This window comes from Sphaeramia orbicularis, chromosome 21 (genome assembly GCF_902148855.1).
Source record: "Sphaeramia orbicularis chromosome 21, fSphaOr1.1, whole genome shotgun sequence".
NCBI lineage: Eukaryota > Metazoa > Chordata > Actinopteri > Kurtiformes > Apogonidae > Sphaeramia > Sphaeramia orbicularis.
The window spans coordinates 33,641,967-33,659,555 of NC_043977.1; the positions used below are offsets into that span (position 1 = coordinate 33,641,967).

The 17,589-nt window shown below is 39.7% G+C and overlaps 1 protein-coding gene across 2 annotated transcripts in view; it reads right to left on the reverse strand.

Moving 5' to 3' along the window:
- Positions 1-17,589, reverse strand: part of col4a2 (collagen, type IV, alpha 2) — a 97,733-nt gene that overhangs the window by 3,244 nt on the left and 76,900 nt on the right. The window contains exons 21-47 of one of the 2 annotated variants that reach the window (XM_030124478.1): positions 15,652-15,723; positions 14,870-15,021; positions 14,695-14,767; positions 12,371-12,477; positions 12,077-12,260; positions 11,632-11,676; positions 11,281-11,355; positions 10,009-10,107; positions 9,605-9,826; positions 9,328-9,489; positions 9,051-9,221; positions 8,460-8,603; positions 8,221-8,346; positions 6,099-6,280; positions 5,934-5,997; positions 5,652-5,726; positions 5,416-5,523; positions 5,201-5,308; positions 5,043-5,114; positions 4,301-4,426; positions 4,012-4,128; positions 3,642-3,803; positions 2,868-2,966; positions 2,621-2,767; positions 2,415-2,531; positions 1,908-2,099; positions 857-1,143 (exon numbers count right to left, since the gene is read on the reverse strand). In XM_030124478.1, coding sequence (XP_029980338.1) covers positions 857-1,143; positions 1,908-2,099; positions 2,415-2,531; positions 2,621-2,767; positions 2,868-2,966; positions 3,642-3,803; positions 4,012-4,128; positions 4,301-4,426; positions 5,043-5,114; positions 5,201-5,308; positions 5,416-5,523; positions 5,652-5,726; positions 5,934-5,997; positions 6,099-6,280; positions 8,221-8,346; positions 8,460-8,603; positions 9,051-9,221; positions 9,328-9,489; positions 9,605-9,826; positions 10,009-10,107; positions 11,281-11,355; positions 11,632-11,676; positions 12,077-12,260; positions 12,371-12,477; positions 14,695-14,767; positions 14,870-15,021; positions 15,652-15,723 — 3,488 coding nt within the window. The remainder of the gene's footprint in view (positions 1-856; positions 1,144-1,907; positions 2,100-2,414; positions 2,532-2,620; positions 2,768-2,867; positions 2,967-3,641; positions 3,804-4,011; positions 4,129-4,300; positions 4,427-5,042; positions 5,115-5,200; positions 5,309-5,415; positions 5,524-5,651; positions 5,727-5,933; positions 5,998-6,098; positions 6,281-8,220; positions 8,347-8,459; positions 8,604-9,050; positions 9,222-9,327; positions 9,490-9,604; positions 9,827-10,008; positions 10,108-11,280; positions 11,356-11,631; positions 11,677-12,076; positions 12,261-12,370; positions 12,478-14,694; positions 14,768-14,869; positions 15,022-15,651; positions 15,724-17,589) is intronic. The other variant, XM_030124479.1, reaches the window with a different exon arrangement.

The window sequence follows — 17,589 nt, forward strand, 5'->3', positions numbered from 1 at the left end:
AGTCTCCACAAAACCACATGTGAGTAGACAAGAATGCATGAATAATACATATTGGACCTTTAAGTAGTGCAATGTATTAACTGTGGGTATACATGTTATCATATTAGGATGGAAATTATTTAACAGGGTAAAAAGGGACAGAAAATATGAAGGGTAATAAGTAGCAAATGCATTTAGAGACGGCAGTAAGCCAAAACTATATGGTAACAATATACTAATAATAACAATATACAACATGATATTCTTCTAATGATTTTTTATAGAAGTGCAATATTTAAATTAAAATGGTAATATAAGAGGGCAATAACCAGATGATAATGTTACTGGATATCATGCTCCATGCATCATTGCTATGACAGGCTAATACCGATATTCAAAAGCTCACTGGCAGTGACTGGGGATTACATTTATTTTATTTTATTTTATTTTATTTTATTTTATTTTATTTTATTTTATTTTATTTTATTTTATTTTATTTTATTTTATTTATTTATTTATTTATTATTTTGTTCATTTTTCTTTAGTATTACTCTTCCTTTTTCTTAATGTGCTAAGATGTTGACATGTGTCTATTCATAGAACTTGCCTGTAACAGCTGAACACTGTGCACTATGTTCTGAAAATCATATAAAAAAAAGATTTTAATTTAAATAATGTTATTGGATATAAGCAACACAAAAAATACAAAAGTAACTGGTTATTACCTGCAAATTATATGCTATAGCACATAAATTACAGGGTGTAACATAATCAGTACTTCTTAATTGTGAAGTTATTACCCTACTTTGAATATGTTATTGGTGAGCTGTAAGGTAAGATGTTTACCGTTGGGCTGAGCAGTAAGACCAGGACTCACCATGAGGAAGGAGTAGCCAATCCACAGGCTGCGCCATCCCACCGGACACTGTGGGATGGTGATGTCCTGGCTGTGGACTGCTATGGCAACTGAGGGAGCTTCACATACGGAGCAACGACTGATGTACGGTTTGATCTCTCCTTCCTCTACAGGCATCATGGGAAGAGGAGCAGTCGTTGACAACCAGTAGGACTTATCATTTCTGCTGGCGTAGTAACATATATCACCAGGATTACAGTAAAGGAAGGGCATGGTGCTGAACCGAGGGAGGCAGGAACCAGCCAAACCTGAACAGGACAAGTAACCAAATAATACTTAGTAAAGATTTTTGCAAAATATATGCAATATATAAATATATATATCCAATGCAATAGATAAATATATACATATATCCAGTACTTTTATAATAATACATAAAAGTACTGGAATTTAAAAGCATAAAACACGACTGAAAATATTTGTTATGAATGAAAAGCAAGTGTAGTTTTTATTACAGTCAGTCAGTATTTAATCTGTTTTATTATATTTGCCATGCATGACTAGCCTATTGTTTATGCAATATGCTTCTGTTAGGAAGCACAGTAGCATAGTTTTTCACTCTGTATTATTGAACTATGCCAAAATGGAACACACACCCAATGTTCTGACATTTACACCCATATTTTGTCTAGTATACTGTAGTATATGCACAGTTCTATGACATATAGAAGAATATTGTCAATTTTAGGCTTTTTCATGTAAAACTATATATTCTGTCACATTAATACATAACATCTGATCATAATAATACATAAAAACTCAATGATAAAATGTTAAAACTAGGTTATATATTTAAAAGCAAAAGTCCAATTATACTATGAGAACGGAGGTGGGGGTGGGGTACTTGGATCACCAATAACAATAATCAACCTTCATCATCAAATGTAAAATATGAAACATGATATTAAAGATGTGTTGGTCTAAAAGGCTCCAAGTCTATCCCTGTAGGTTTCAAGACGTGAATTTTGCAGTTGTAGTTTTACTTATTTATTTATTGTTCATCCTGACTCACCAAGATCCTGGTTGTGGGCCTTTTCCTGGCCTTCAAGGTACAGCAGACTGTAACCGTCCCACAGCTTCGACATCCCCACGGGGCACATGGGCGTCTGCTCTGATTGGCTGTGTTTCACCAGTAAGTAACCTACACTGACACTACGACCAGGCATGCCAGGTAACCCAGGTATACCAGGGGTGCCACGGTGGCCTATTGAGAAATGAGAAGTTCAATAAACAAACTGTTAGTTATGCAACAAACTGCAAACAATAGAACTATAAACACAATGTAATTTGGTATTATGTATGATGACCAAGGTTTAGAAGTATCACTCAATTGATGATGTAATTAGTGCATGCTGTAAAACCCTGGTGACCAACACTGCTCATTTCAGTAAATAATAGATGTTTAGCTAGTCCTCAGCTCTTGGTTAATGCCTTTTACTTAAATGCTAAGTGGTTTTTAGAGGCCTTTAATTCTTGTTTATTAAATTCAGCCTCAACCTCCTCACAATGTCCCACACACCTTCTGTGCCTTGCAGACCAGGGTGACCCACTTGGCCACCATCTCCACGGAAACCGGGTGTACCTGGTCTTCCACTGATACCAGGCATCCCCTTTTGCCCTACGGGGCCCACGAAACCTGCAGTGAGAGCAGACACCATTATGTTGCTGGGTTGGGCGTATCATTTGGACATATCAGGAAAGACAAATGTTGTGTTAGTCACTAACCGGCGTCCCCAGGGGGGCCTCGTGGTCCTGGTTCTCCTGCGACTCCCTTTGGTCCTTGAATGCCCTGTGGTCCTGTTGAGCCTTTTATTCCTGGACGCCTGTCAGGCTGTCCAGTTGGACCTTGATCTCCAGGGAACCCTTGAGAACCTGCAAAATGGATGGATGATGTAATAACAAGACAAAAGCAGAACATGAGGTCTTTGATAAATTGTTAGTAGTTGTTATGTAATAAAACTACATAGTTTACCTGTTGGTCCAGTGTTTCCTTTTGGACCAGCTGGTCCTCTGTCTCCCTTCACACCAGCTGAACCAGGGACTCCCATCAGTCCTTGCTCTCCTTTCACTCCTGTAAGAAAACAAATTAGACTGAGCGCAGATGGTAACATAAAAACTGCTTGGACCAACAGCAATAAAAGCACAAATGTAATAGATCTGAAAAGACACAAGTGTTATTTCACCACTAGTATATGAAGCATATGAAGTATTAGCAACAGTGGTTCAAACTATACAATACAATATGTTTCCTGGACTTTTGACAGAGATAAAGCAATATAATAAATAACAAAAGACTAAGCAGCCAGTATATAGACCTCAGGTTGAAATATCAGTACGTCTCTAATTCAATATCATAACACTGACAGACACTGTAATTCACAGCATGAAACTATATCACAATAGTTTTGCAGACACTAAAAATATTTATATATTTTTCAATGACTATACCACAACATATGCTATTCAAGATCTGATACTAGGCCTGATATGCTCATTTTGATTGATTTTGATACGAGATACAGATGAAATCGACATTTTTGCATTTCATTTTCACTAGTATACATACAGTATAAATATAAGTGTATGTTCACTTACATCTGAAGAACCTGTGGACAAGGGGCATCTCTGTAAGACTATGATTGTTCTTTTATAATAGTGTTTTGCACATTACACTTGACTGTTATTATTGCTTATAACACCTCATACTGGATCAGATTTTTACAAAGATTAAGTATTTCATTTGTACCTTTCTTCCCAGAAACACCATTGGGTCCTCTGTATCCATGTGAACCTGAATCTCCCTTAAATCCTTTCCTACCGGGGACTCCTGGAAACCCACTTATTCCTGATACACCCTTTTCCCCAGGTAGAGAATCAATACCAGGAAAACCTCTGGGCCCAGGGAAACCTGAGAAACAAATTAGAGATGAATAAATGCATACATTTAACTCTTTTTACGAATGTGTAAATAATTCATCCAGTATAGCATTACTTTTGTACAATAGTTATAAAGTAAAATCATCAGGGAGAGCAGTGTCAGAGTTCTCCACTGAGCTGTTATGGTAAAGGACTTTGCCTCTTTTATTGCCATCAAAACATTTTAGAAATCTTCTCACCTGGTTGTCCTTTAGCCCCTACAAAACCAGTGTCTCCATGGGAACCTGGTTTATCAGTGGTGCCATCTAGTCCTACAGGGCCTCGCAATCCCGGAGGTCCAGGCAGACCCTGGTCACCTGAACAAATTAAAAATGAAAAGTTTCAAGGCTTAAGTCAAATTACAGTCAACCATCTGCATTACTGTCTACCTTTCACCCTGTTAGACATCTAAGTTAGACTGTGAGACATCTGCAGGGGTTTGATGTTAAATAGACCAACTCATATTGATGCAGAGTAGTGGTATCTAACCTGAGGGCCCCTGGGAGCCTTTCAAACCCACTGAGCCTGGAAAACCCGGCTGGTTGTTGGGGTCACCACCCTCTCCTTTTGGTCCTTTGGGTCCTGGCTCTCCAGCTGGTCCAGGGGCATCCAAACCTAATAAAATGACCAAAAACACCAGATTATCTCTTGGGGTCTTTGCATGACAGAAGAACTCCGACACTGTTTTGAAGTACAGTATGCAGTAAAGAAGTCAGACACCTATGTTTATGTAAGTATGTTTAATAGTATATTTTATTCAATAAGGTTTACTTTTTAGTAGTAAATGACTTTATAAAATAGTCACAAATTACAGTAAAAATGTGCAGTCATTTTATTGGATGCATGCAGGGTGCATTTTTATAAGTGGCTGTTGGTCAGTCTCCATTGAGTTTTACAGAATGTCACAACATTTTGCACAACTGTTCACTTGGACACAAAGATAAACCTATGATTAGGTCAGACCATGAATCTAAAGTTAAGGTAAATAAAAGAGTTTCATGAGAGTACTATGGCTACTACGACAGAGGGCATGTCTGACTGAATGTACAGTTCTTATGTAATTAGAAGTCCTAGTCACATGAAAATGAACATTATTCCTAATTGTTTAATTGATAGCAGGTCTTAAATTCATCTTGAAATTCAATCATATTACATTCAAAGAATGTGAAGTACCGCTCTAAGCACTTCCTAATAATATACTGTATGTTTATTAACATGTATTTGTGGATACCTGGAGTTCCAGGGACACCTTTTTGTCCTTTCAGTCCATTTAATCCATAAAGACCCCTCAGGCCAGGGAAACCTGTGCACATTTGCATTGACAAAATTAACATGGTTAAACATCCATAGTTTGACGGGACAAAAACTTGTTTGGTTTGATTATCATACCTTTGTTTCCTGGAAAGCCAAGAAGGCCTGGTTGTCCATCTTTCCCAGGAGGACCTGAAAAACCCTTTTGACCTTGGACACCAGGAGTTCCCTTTTGCCCGTCTGATCCTGCAGAATATCATGTTTTCACAAATTAGAAATGATCTGTTGTGATGTGGTATGACGTGATGTAATGTTATGTGTGCATGTTGAGGATGTGTATGGTAATCTGTTACCTGGGGTTCCTGTAGGACCTGCATCACCAGTTGTACCTCGTCTCCCTGTAATACCATCAAAACCAGAGGTGCCCCTATCTCCAGTATTTCCAATTAATCCTCTCTGTCCTGTGGGGAGGGTAGCAGACATTCAATTAAACAAAATGTGAGTCTATAATTGGTCCTTTTTTATTTACTGAAGCTGTTGATAAACACAGAAGGACAGAACCAACAGCTGTATGAGGTCTAGTTTGTACCTGGGTCTCCTGGTAAACCTGTTTCTCCTCTCAATCCGGGAACTCCTGGAAGGTCAATGCGAGGACCGGTGTCACCTGTGACGGAATGGGATAATGTCTGTAGTATTTTAAGACAAAGACATGATCTATTTCCCTAAAGTTTTAGTGTTGATGTTGTTGATGCTGTCTTTTTGTATATTGCCATTTTCTGCATAAAACATGTCCCTTGTTAGATGATAAAGACAATATTTACCTTAATAGTCTAGTTCCTCATTTTACTGGAAATTATATTTGAGTTTGTACCTTTGCCTCCCCTCTTTCCTTTGTCTCCAGTTGCACCATATGCACCTGGACTTCCTTTAGTTCCCTTAATTTATTTAAAAGGTTAAAAAGTCAGTAACTTAGAAATAGAGAAAATGTTAACTCTTTGCATAACATTTACACAGGAATCCATGTGTCTGTGCTCACCTTGGCTCCAGTCATTCCTACAAAACCATCAATTCCTCGATTTCCAGTGACGCCTGGCATTCCTTTTATTCCTTGAAGCCCCTCTGCACCAGGACTTCCTATATGTCCCTTGACACTACTGGGGTCTCCAGGAAGACCATGAGACCCCTCATGTCCTGGGACTCCAGGGAAACCTTTAATACCTGTGGAGAAACAATAGGCATTGTAATCGAATAATGCAATGATGGAATTTCTCAATATCCTTATTACCCTTGAACAGATTTATGTACCTGAGTTGAAGTTATCCTTTCATTTATTTATATCTGAGGGCTGAAATTCTATGAGATTGCTGTTGCTGTTGTACTGCTTTACTAGTGAGACCATTTCAGTGATAATCAAGGATAACAACTGCCAGATTTATTGTTTTCTATTAGTCTCTATTAGAGGGACAAGGTCATGCAATCGCTCTGAAAATACTTAGCTCAACTCAGCTGCAACTGACCTTTGTCTTGAGAGTCACCTGATCTCTATGTATTTTATCTCAGCCAAATGCATTAAAATCTTAAAGAAATACTTAAAATATGCTCTGCCCATTGTGGCTTAATTTTTTAACTCTTTCCCCGCCATTGACGAGATATTCCGTCAATTGCTTCCCAACGCTTCCCCGCCAATGACGAGATTTTCCGTCAATCCGTGTTTTCACTGTTATACTGTAGTTGGAGGTGTTGTGGATCATGTGAATTACTTTCCTTAGTCCAAAAACAAACAATTAAGCAGCTTTTTCGGAAAAATGACGGGCCGGGTTTAACGTTTTTGCACTGGAGTCTCCGTATCCCATGGCAACGCATCCAGCGGCAGTCACTGAATGAGGAAATGAAGACTGCAGGAACCGCACGCAGTTTCAAAAGCCTTAAAGATGATTATGGAGACAGAGTCTGACAATTCAATATATGATGGAGCTACAGAAGAACCATTTAGAGACAGGAACGGAGAAATAGAAGGTGAGGGAGACGGACACGGAACACGGGAAACAAGGAGCGGCTCAGGTCCGACACGGAGGTGCGGGTGGGGGGGGGGCGGGGGCACAGAGCGACACGGAGAAAATGACAGACAGGAGGAAGAGAAAAGAGACATTTGTAGAGGACATTCAAGGAGAAGACAGACATACAGACATGGGACAAGACAAAGGAAAGCTAGTCTGCATCTGTTAGAGTGAGTTCAGATTCAGACTGAGGACACAGAACAGATTCAGCTGTAGAATGTCAGCAGGACACAGGGAAGACACTTTTGGATTTGGCTTTTGTATGAAATAAATAAATACATATATTCATACAGAGATAAATAACTAGATGTCCATAGAATTATTTACAGATCAAACACAGCAGCTGGTCCAACAGGAGGACCTGGTGCAGCCAAAGGCCAGAAATCTACAGTATTTAGTGCATTTGTTTCTTTTTTTCTTGAAAATGAGGAATACTGAGGTGTTTATATCCAAAAGCTAAACTACTATGTGTTAGACTTATAACTGATGTATGTAAATGTGCAAAGTTTAGAAGGAACCTGGTGCTTTACAAGATGTTCGGTCTAAAGTTTGGTGTGGATTCCCCTAACATTTTGTGGAATGATGGGATATCTTAGAGCTGTTTGTTACTATTATTGCTGTTATTATTATTTTATTTTGTGATTTTGAAGACAGTGTTACTGTTGGTAAATAAGAAAGAGTCAAAAATGTAAATAGGAAATCAGTTTTCTCTTGAAAATCAATATCTTTGAAAAAAATGCAATTTTCTCAGCTTTTTGCTCAAAATTCAGTTTTTTCCTGAAAATGACCAATATTCAAATGTTTATATCTCACGAACGAATAAAGATAGAATAAAATAGTTTTTTGTGTTTAAAAGTTGAAGTTCGGTTCCTTCTTTTGATGTATTCAGTGTTCACATACTCCTAACACAACATTTTCAATGAGCCTCCAAAAATTAGTGAAAATGACCAAAACGGCTGGCGCTGGCTACCAACTCACTGGAAAATGCTCTGGCGGGGAAAGAGTTAAATTACAGTTTCCACAACAACCAGGTCCAGAGGCATTGAGGCATAAGAAAATAAAGCATGATGACAGAAGTAAACAGAGCCTCTTGCTGCAAACCTCTTGGTCCGGTGAAACCTTGATTTCCTTGTTTTCCAGTGTCTCCTTTGAGTCCCTTCATGTCAACAATAATGTGGGCAGGGATCTTAGGTTTATCCCCAGGTGGTCCTGTCAGACCACGATCACCTGGAAGACAGTGACAAGGAGGTGGAGAGGAAGTTAAAATATGCCAAAAAAATTTTAAATATATTTCTAGTATCAAAATAGTACTCAATTATCTAACTGAATAACAGACTGACCTTTCTCCCCAGTTTGACCCACTAATCCTTTTTGGCCAGTTTGACCCATGTCTCCAGTTTCTCCTTTTAGTCCACTGAAGCCCTTCAGACCTGTAGTGCCTCTGGGCCCCTCAAAACCTGTCATCCCTGGAGAACCTTTGTATCCTGGCCAGAGAGGAACCACCAAAAAATACAAACATTACAAAGACATATATTTGGAGGTAAATGCATGTTATAAAAACTATTAAATGTGCTTGTTTTATGCTAGCTTGCGAAGTTTGTGATGGATCTTGTGTTGTGCTGGGAGCCACTTGCATTCAGACCCTATTCCTGAGCTTATGTTTGCAAATGGTAGTTGAGTAGAGGATAAAGGAGTTGCAATGAAATACTCAGGAGTAACAAACTTTGGATTTTCTAAAAAGATTGATCCTAGTCATTTCATCCCCTTCAGACTGTCTGGAAACATGCTTATTTGTCACAATCTGTTACAATCCATTCCAACATTGGAAGTGCAGTCAGTCACATAGAAATTTCTTCACATAATATGTTACATGTTGAACTTTAATATTATGTGGTTTGATTTTTCATGTAATTCTGTATTGTATGATGAACCTTTCATTCCTGGAGGTCCTGTACGTCCATCTGGACCTGCCAGTCCTGGGTCACCTGGTAAGCCATCTTCTCCAATAGGACCTTCATCACCATAGTCACCTGGGATACCTTTTAAGCCTACTGGACCTGGAGGACCTGGGTCACCTTCACTCCCCCTCTCTCCTGTGAAACCTGGTGAGCAGGATGACAATTGGGGACATGAAAATTGTGATGAATAATCTTTTTGTGTGTGCACATGCTATCACAAGAGAAAAATAGTTGTGTTGGTGTGTCTAACCTGGTTGTCCAATGGCACCATATGGCCCAGGGCGACCTCTTTCACCAGTATCACCAGGGTATCCATATTTGCCAGGTGGTCCAGGCCTCCCCTCCTCCCCCTGTAAGCCAGGAGGGCCACTTTGACCCTTTACACCGATCATACCAGGCATACCAGGCATTCCTGGAGGAACAAATTACTTGATAAAAATGTTGTTGTTTGCTTTCAAACCTTTTATCAATGCATATGCTGTTGTTTAATGGTTGTGTTACATGTGTGACTAAAGTATGGGACTGACCTGGATAACCTGGCTCTCCCTGAGTTCCTGCCTGACCTTTATCCCCCTGAAGTCCAGGCAGTCCTACATCTCCTGGGGGTCCTTGTGATGCTCCCAGGATTTCTCCATGAACACCCTTTTCACCCTGTAAACCATACCGGCCGTGCTCTCCAGGCAAACCAGGAAATCCAACTCTGCCTTTTGTACCAGGGATCCCCAAGTCTCCACGAGGCCCAGGGAAACCTGTGGAAGAAAACAATCGTAATCAGTAACTTAGATTGAACTGGGCTAAAGAAATAATCTAAAACATTCAGTCATCTTGAGCTCAATCCTCAGGAGGACAATCTACAACATTTGTGTTTAATCCATCATATCTGGTGATTGATCAGTACATTTAAATAACAATAACTGTGTTTTCTTGTCACCTGGAGGTCCAGGACGGCCACCTATGCCTTGTTCTCCTTGTTCTCCTTTCTCTCCTGAAACTCCATATGGGCCCACTGGTCCTTTTAGGCCTAGAGGACCTATTGTTTCACATAACAGAAAAAAGTGCATACAAAATTAAATACAAATACATACAAAACAGTCTGTTGGATTACTGCATTTAGCATTGTTTCTTACTACTTAAAAGAATCTCAAGTTAACAACAACCACAACAACACATTAAAAATGACAAGACTTCACAGAGATTTGGTTCATTCTAGGTTCAAGTTTCATTTGTTTGATTTTTTGCGACATTTTCTTTTGCAGGGATTCAGTCCTCAATACTTATATCAGTCACTGCCTCCTTTGTTTTATGGTTTTCAAGATTATTGTGTTTAGTGTGTTTAAAGAAACACAAACAACTACAAAAGGTTTTTCTTTCTCCTCCTATTTCCAGTACCAAAATGTGAGGAGCCCGATCTTTCTCCAGTGTTGAGTTAGCACTTAAAGGAAGTGAGGCCATGCAAGTTGAAGACTAAAATGGCTTTTATATTTCATGTAATTTTTTGTCCTTGATTTCTCTCTGCAGATGACAAATTACCAGTATTATAATCCGCTAAGTAGCATTAACAACCAGCTATTGTTGGTTGGCTGCAAGTACTTTATAAAAGGTTTCTCAAGTAATATTCATGAGGTTTATTGATGTAAACTGCCATATATGGTACACTGCTACTGAAAAACAACGTGCTGATTGTTCACATGTATGACTAGAAGCACTCGGAGAGCGCAGACCTCCGCCAAGGCTGATCAGTGGCCCCACCCCCGATCACCACCAAAATTTAATCATTTCTTCCTCATCCCATTTCCAACAAACTCTGAAAATTTCATCCAAATCTGTCCATAACTTTTTGAGTTATGTTGCACACTAATGATCAGTGGCCCCCCCCGTGGGCCCCCCCACCCCCGATCACCACCAAAATTTAATAATTTCTTCCTTATCCCATTTCCAACAAACCCTGAAAATTTCATCCAAATCTGTCCATAACTTTTTGAGTTATGTTGCACACTAATGGACAGACAAACAAACAAACAAACAAACAGACAGACAGACAAACAAACCCTGGCAAAAACATAACCTCCTTGGCGGAGGTAAATATCTGCATGATTCTCAGCCACCTCAAACAGCATTGCAGTCATGCCGTGGTTGCTTCTTTGTACTTAAAGCAGAATAAGATGATTAACTTCTATGTGAGAGAAAAGGCTGTCTGTGTTACCTGGAAAACCTGGTAATCCAAAGGGCCCTGGAACACCTGGCACCCCAGGAGGTCCTTTTACAGCCTCACAAGGACCTAAGAAAAGAAAGACACTGTTTAGGACGCCATAATAGATATAAGTGTACGTGTGAAAGGCTATTGGGTGCATGTGATTTTGTCTGCTGCCCAGCGTGGATTGCATTTCGGAATATGGCATTATCATTAACTTAGCTTGTATCACAAAAAACTAAATGAAACACTAAATAGTCCAATAATAATCACCATGCACATGAGTCAAATAATCCAGAGGCAAAGCATAAAAGAGTGGTTACAAAGGAAGCTACAAGGTGAAAACCTTATGATACCAGCTACCTGTTACATCCCACTGTCCTCCATCTGCTGTTGGAATACAGCCGCCTTTCAGTAGCAAATGAGAGAGAATGAAAGAGAGAGGCATTCGAAACAAGAGTTACTCAAAAGCACAAGCATTATCTCAAATGAGCTCAGATGCAGCTGGTTTGAAGGATGCAGCCCCTGCATAAAGGGGATAACAGGAGGCAAAGAAAGAAAAGACAAAAATAAAATGTACTTGTCATCATGCATCCCCCTTTTTCAGTCACAAGCCATTAATGTCCATTCCAATTTGCTGCTTTGCATTACAGACACTTACTAAAGAGAGTATATTATGAGAAAAGAGGCAAAATGAAACTGAGTGTAAACAAATAAAAATTACAGTAGAGTCCTAAAGCCCTGAAGGAGAAATAGTCAACACCATTTGAAGTAAGAGTGGGGAGGCGTGTGGTCAGCTGCTTCTAACCTGAGGGGCCGGGGGTTCCTGCAACTCCTGGATATCCAGCATGGCCATCGTCACCAGGTAAACCCCGTTGGCCTTTGACACCCCCAAGGACGTCACCTGGTTGTCCCCTGAGCCCAGGTGCACCTGGTCGACCAGGCCAACCAGGGAAACCTTTGTCTCCGCGTTCTCCCCAGGGACCTTCCCCCTGTTGACATGACATGTATCAGATAAATGGAAATGATTCTGCACTCACTCTGTCAATGAAATGAACAATAATGCACACAATATGAAAGTGTTGTTTCATAAAGGACTCACTGGAAGACCTCGGCTGCCAGGAAAACCTGGAATACCATCTCGACCTGGAGCTCCAATTGTTCCAGATTCACCATCTCTTCCACTAATACCAGGATCACCAGGATAACCTGTGAAAATCACATGGATCACACATATGCACCCAGACAGCAGACATTATCATCATGCCATCATCACCATATTTTTAAGTCCACTTTATACCACTAGTGTTGAACTGGAAGTAAGACCTCTACCAAGTGTTAATATGTAACACCAGGGACACTGGGGACTGATTCATGTATATTAATTCCATTATTTTTCTAGAGATGATTGTAAGGTTTAGCTGCATTGTAGTTTGGTTTTAGCAATAAGACTACTTTGTTAGGATACATAAACATATGCCAGGAAATAGAAGTGTAAAAACATATCGATTCACTTCAATATTGATTCTATGCCTGTGGTGCAGTATTGAATCTCAAATAACAATTTACATGCAAATGATTGTCATTTTGTGTTGTGGTTAAATATTAGATAAAACATGACCTGTGATTCTGTCTCCATAATCTATTCAGATTGTATGGCAATGGTTTTTTAGAGTAATATGATAATTGTACTGAATTAGACTTTTTTTTTTTTTTTAAATCCCTGAACTGTGTAAAACCCTTCTATTATGACACATTTTACATTGTATTGAATTTGTTCAGTCATCCCCTTTATTGCGGTCATTTGGTTTTATACATAAATTATCCATAAAACACATATCACTTTGCATGAATGTCAGTGCAAATCAGTGTAAACTGAAATGAAATGGTATATTAAGAAAATAGCTGCATAAATGCCATTGCCTAAAAACTATGTTTTGTTTAAACATAAATGGCACAAAACTCAGTACATTTCCACAGGTGTAAAGTAAACCTGATGGTAGTTCTAGGTATAAATGCCCATATTTTCAACCTGGATGTATCCTTATCCTTTTAGGACAAGTCAGAAACTGGAGAGTTTCAACAGTTTGTTGAATCAGAATGTGGAAACAGCTGCAGGTACATTTGACCCACTGGTGGCACTACTGCTCAGTGGCAGCTGCTCATCTTTCAGACAGGGGAAGCTCATTGTGGCTTACATAAAAAAAAATGTTGCTATTTTAACATAAATTCGGCCCTCTGTTCCTTTTTAAGAAAATTGTTGTATCTCTCTCTTTAACCCCAACTGGTCAAGGCAGACGGCCATCCTTCAGGAGTCTGGGTCTGCTCGAGGTTTCTGCTGTTAAAGGGAAGTTTTTCCTCGCCACTGTCACCAATCACAAGTGTTTGCTCCTGGAGGATTCTGTTGGGTCTCTGTAAACTTGATTTGACTTGATAAAGCACTTTGTGACTCTGTCTGTGAACAGTGCTCTATAAATAAATGTACTTACTTACTTACCAAGTAAACAAGAAAACATTGAAATTATGTTAAACTGAAACAAGGAAGTACAATGAGTTTGTTTTATTTACAGTGCAAGAAATGAACAAGTAATTTCATAGTGGTTTCTCTCTTGATTTCACAGCAGAATGCGCGACGGTATTAAACTGAACTCTGTCAAGTGAAGGAGTAGATCTCAAACCAGCTGTCAATCAAACAGGATTCAGCCTTTCGACTGATCCTCCAATCAGCATGTGTAATCCTGGCATTTAGCCTGGCCAAGCTCCGCCCACAGCTCCATTCACCCCCAGAGACGCCGGGCATCCGAGGGCGGGACAACATCGTGGCATTTATCCAATTACCGTCCAGTTTTGAGGCAATGAAAAAATGCTGTGACCAGGTGAGTGCTATTGCCTTTGCGTACGTCAATACGTCATTACACCTGTCGCCTCATGTTGAAGTTGAGCAATTTCTTTGAATCTGGCTTTCTATCCTTATTTGGTATCATCTGTATGTAAATATATGCAATATATGTAATGTAAAGCCTGATTGGATTACTTTTGTCATGTCAGTCCTTGGAATACTTGTAACTTTAGATTCCACTCTCCTCAGCAGAAAGTTGGACAATATTCAAGGTGGAGAGGTAATTCAGTGCAGAGGTGTTGTAAGTGTCTTATGTCTTACACTGCCTTGGTTCCAACATCAGTGTTCCTCTGACCTACACTCTGTCACACACTGATAAACACCCTAGGGTGGAAAACCCTTGGGCATTATGATCAATTTATTTTTCAACCTTCAGATTTTTTGTTTTTAGCGTTCAGACTATACTTTTCAGTCTTTGTACCAGTCTACTCTTTTTCCAAATTCTCTTTTCTATATTAATCCAGACCTAGAAACTACTAGACATCTTGCATTTATAACCTACAGAATGAGATGAATATATTACTCACCTTTTTGTGTGGCCACAGTTGTGTCACCTTTTTTGCCTTTTGGGCCTGGCAGACCATCTAACCCAGGAGTTCCCTAGAAAATAACCAAAAGAAATAACGAAGAAAGGTGAGAGGGAACAGAAGAGAAACTTAGATGAAATGATAAAAGATGACAATGAAATTTCATTCGTCTTACTGGAGATCCATCAAGTCCTTGGGGTCCAGGGTCTCCGGGATTACCCTCCTGACCGAATTCTCCAGTCATGCCAGCGTCACCATATTCCCCTGCAGGTCCAGGGGGCCCCGGTGGAGAGTTTACAGTGGTGCAGTCACAGGTGCCGTGGTCACCTAAATGAACACACCAGTGTGTCCACACATCAGGTGAAATTAAAATGACAGACATGCAATACTGTGTCTGTGGACAAAAAGACATATGACTCATTCCATATCTAACCACACATATTCAGAAAAAATACAGAAAAATACCAAATATATATAAAAAAAAATTATTCATAAAATTGCAAAACTTTCAAGCAGAATTCACGCGTGAAATCAGATCAGATGTAGAGTTGTGTCAAAAATTTGAATAAAATCTGTGGCCTACGTGTTTTTTTGTTTGTTTGTTTTTTTCATGTGTTTCTGAGGTACAACTAGAAGTATGGTATAAGATTTAGATTTACAAATAAATCAAATTTAGGCAAAGAATCAATTTGTGTCATTCCTAAAAGTTTTTATGAACTGACCATTTACTTTTTATGGTTTATGCCATAGTTTTTTATATTCTACAGCATCCCAACGTTTTTAGAAATGTGGCTGTATATATTTTTTCCAAGTTTAGCTTTATACATCAGTGCAGTCTTGAATGTCTTGAAAGCAACTTTTTGCACTAGCAACAGCTTCAAACATCCACATGTTCTGTTGTTGACTGTGCAGTCTTGACAGAACACCTCCTATACAGAATTCACATGTCTACTGTACCTTGTGGCCCTTTGATGCCTGCTTTGCCGGGCCGTCCTCTCCCACCTGGAGCTCCTTTGAAATACTCTGACCCTGAAACACAGAAATACAGGGCAGCAAGTAGACAGTTTAGACAAACTAAGAAATTAAATGTTAAATCAAGAAACAGTAACACCAAGGGATTAAAATATTGAATTAAAGAATGGACGCACATGCTCATTATCTAACTTAGTGTTTCTCAGTGGAGGGGCGGTACAGCCCCCCAGGGGGCTTTGGGACAACACTGGGGGGTGTTTGGAAGGAGATAGTTGAGAAGGGGCTGCTGAGGCACAAATGGGGGGCGGTAGTCAGTGTCATTCATCGCAATGTATAAGTATCCATATCAGAAGAAACTATTTTCCAGTGCTGCTTGTGCTGCCACTTTCCTACTACCAACACGTGTCTTGTTTGCTGTACTGTTTTTTTGGTGTGTAAAAAAATAAGTTAAGTAGTTTTCCAACTACTTACTGATGGCTTTTGTTTGACTCAGGTGCTGTGGCTATCCTGGCTAAAGCAAGAAAACCAGCAAATCTTACAGTCACCAAAATGCCTAGTTTTTTCAAAAATTCATACCATTCCGACATTTTATCAAATATGTCCTAAGTTCTCTTCCCTCTGGTCTCCTGGTGGGATCCCCCAAGGCCTTTGGCCCTTTCAAAGCCACATTACAGACTAAATATTGCAACATGTACATTCCATTTGAATTTGCCGCCATTAGTGTGGCGGGAAACACTAGCACACATTGTAGTGGGAATCACTAACACTTCATTCATTCATTTTCTGAACCGCTATCCTCACTAGGTCGCTTGGAGCCTATCCCAGCTACTTACGGGCAAAGGCGGGGTACACCCTGGACATTTTGCCAGTTCATCGCAGGGCTGACATATAGAGGCAATCGCTCTCACATTCACACCTATGGGTGATTTAGATTAACCAATTAACCTATCAGTGCATGTGTTTGGATGGTGGGAGGAGCCAGAGTACCCAGAGAGAACCCACGCAGACACGGGGAGAACATGCAAACTCCACACAGAAAGGTCCCACCCCCGTCGACTGGTGTTGAAATCAAATGTAGCTGTGAGGCACAAGTGCTATCCACTGCACTGTCACCCGCAATGGGACATATACATGTAAATTGCAAAGTCATATGAAACTATTTGTTATTTTTAACATGTCTATATGGATAATACATTGAGTAAATAGTTCTGTTTAATATGTCGTATTGAATGGAAGTTGTTTGTGGTCAATAGATGTGTTATGAGGAGAGAACCTGAGCCCAACATTTTGAAGAACCCACATTAACAGCTTAATTCCATGAAATATGCATTTTGGACCATTTGGGTGACCTTTGACCTATAATTTGACCTTGACACTACACCTTTTGTAGTGCAAAGCACTCTTAAGACATGACAAGTCTCACAAAAAAATATTTAAGGGCCCAGCATGAGCATATTCCTACATTGTGCTTTATCAAAAGTGAAGAAGGTTTGAAAGTTGCCAAAAAACCCAAGTTTTCAGGGTTGAAAAAGTACTTTTTGGGGTGGGTGTGGGGTTTAGGCTTGATTTGAATTTTTTTCACAGTTTTTGTATTCCCAAGACATGGGAGCATTAGAAAATCTGGGCTAAAGTTGAATCTGAAAATTTTCCTTAAATAAGCCCCCCCTCTAATTATCTCAATGGCAAATGTATATCTCCTTCACCCTCCAACCCACCCACCCTGATCTTCCGCACTGAGGTCCGTCGCATTACTTACTGCGCTGCTCCTCAAACCCCCCCCCCAACAACTTGTTTCGGAGGGGGGAGATAGATGTCGGGGTGCATCAAGGATGATAATGATGAAGTGAAATTTTTTCAGGGGGTGGGCGAGTGGCAGGAGTGTCATGATGACACAAGGGGATGTTTGTTCAAAAAAGGTTGAGA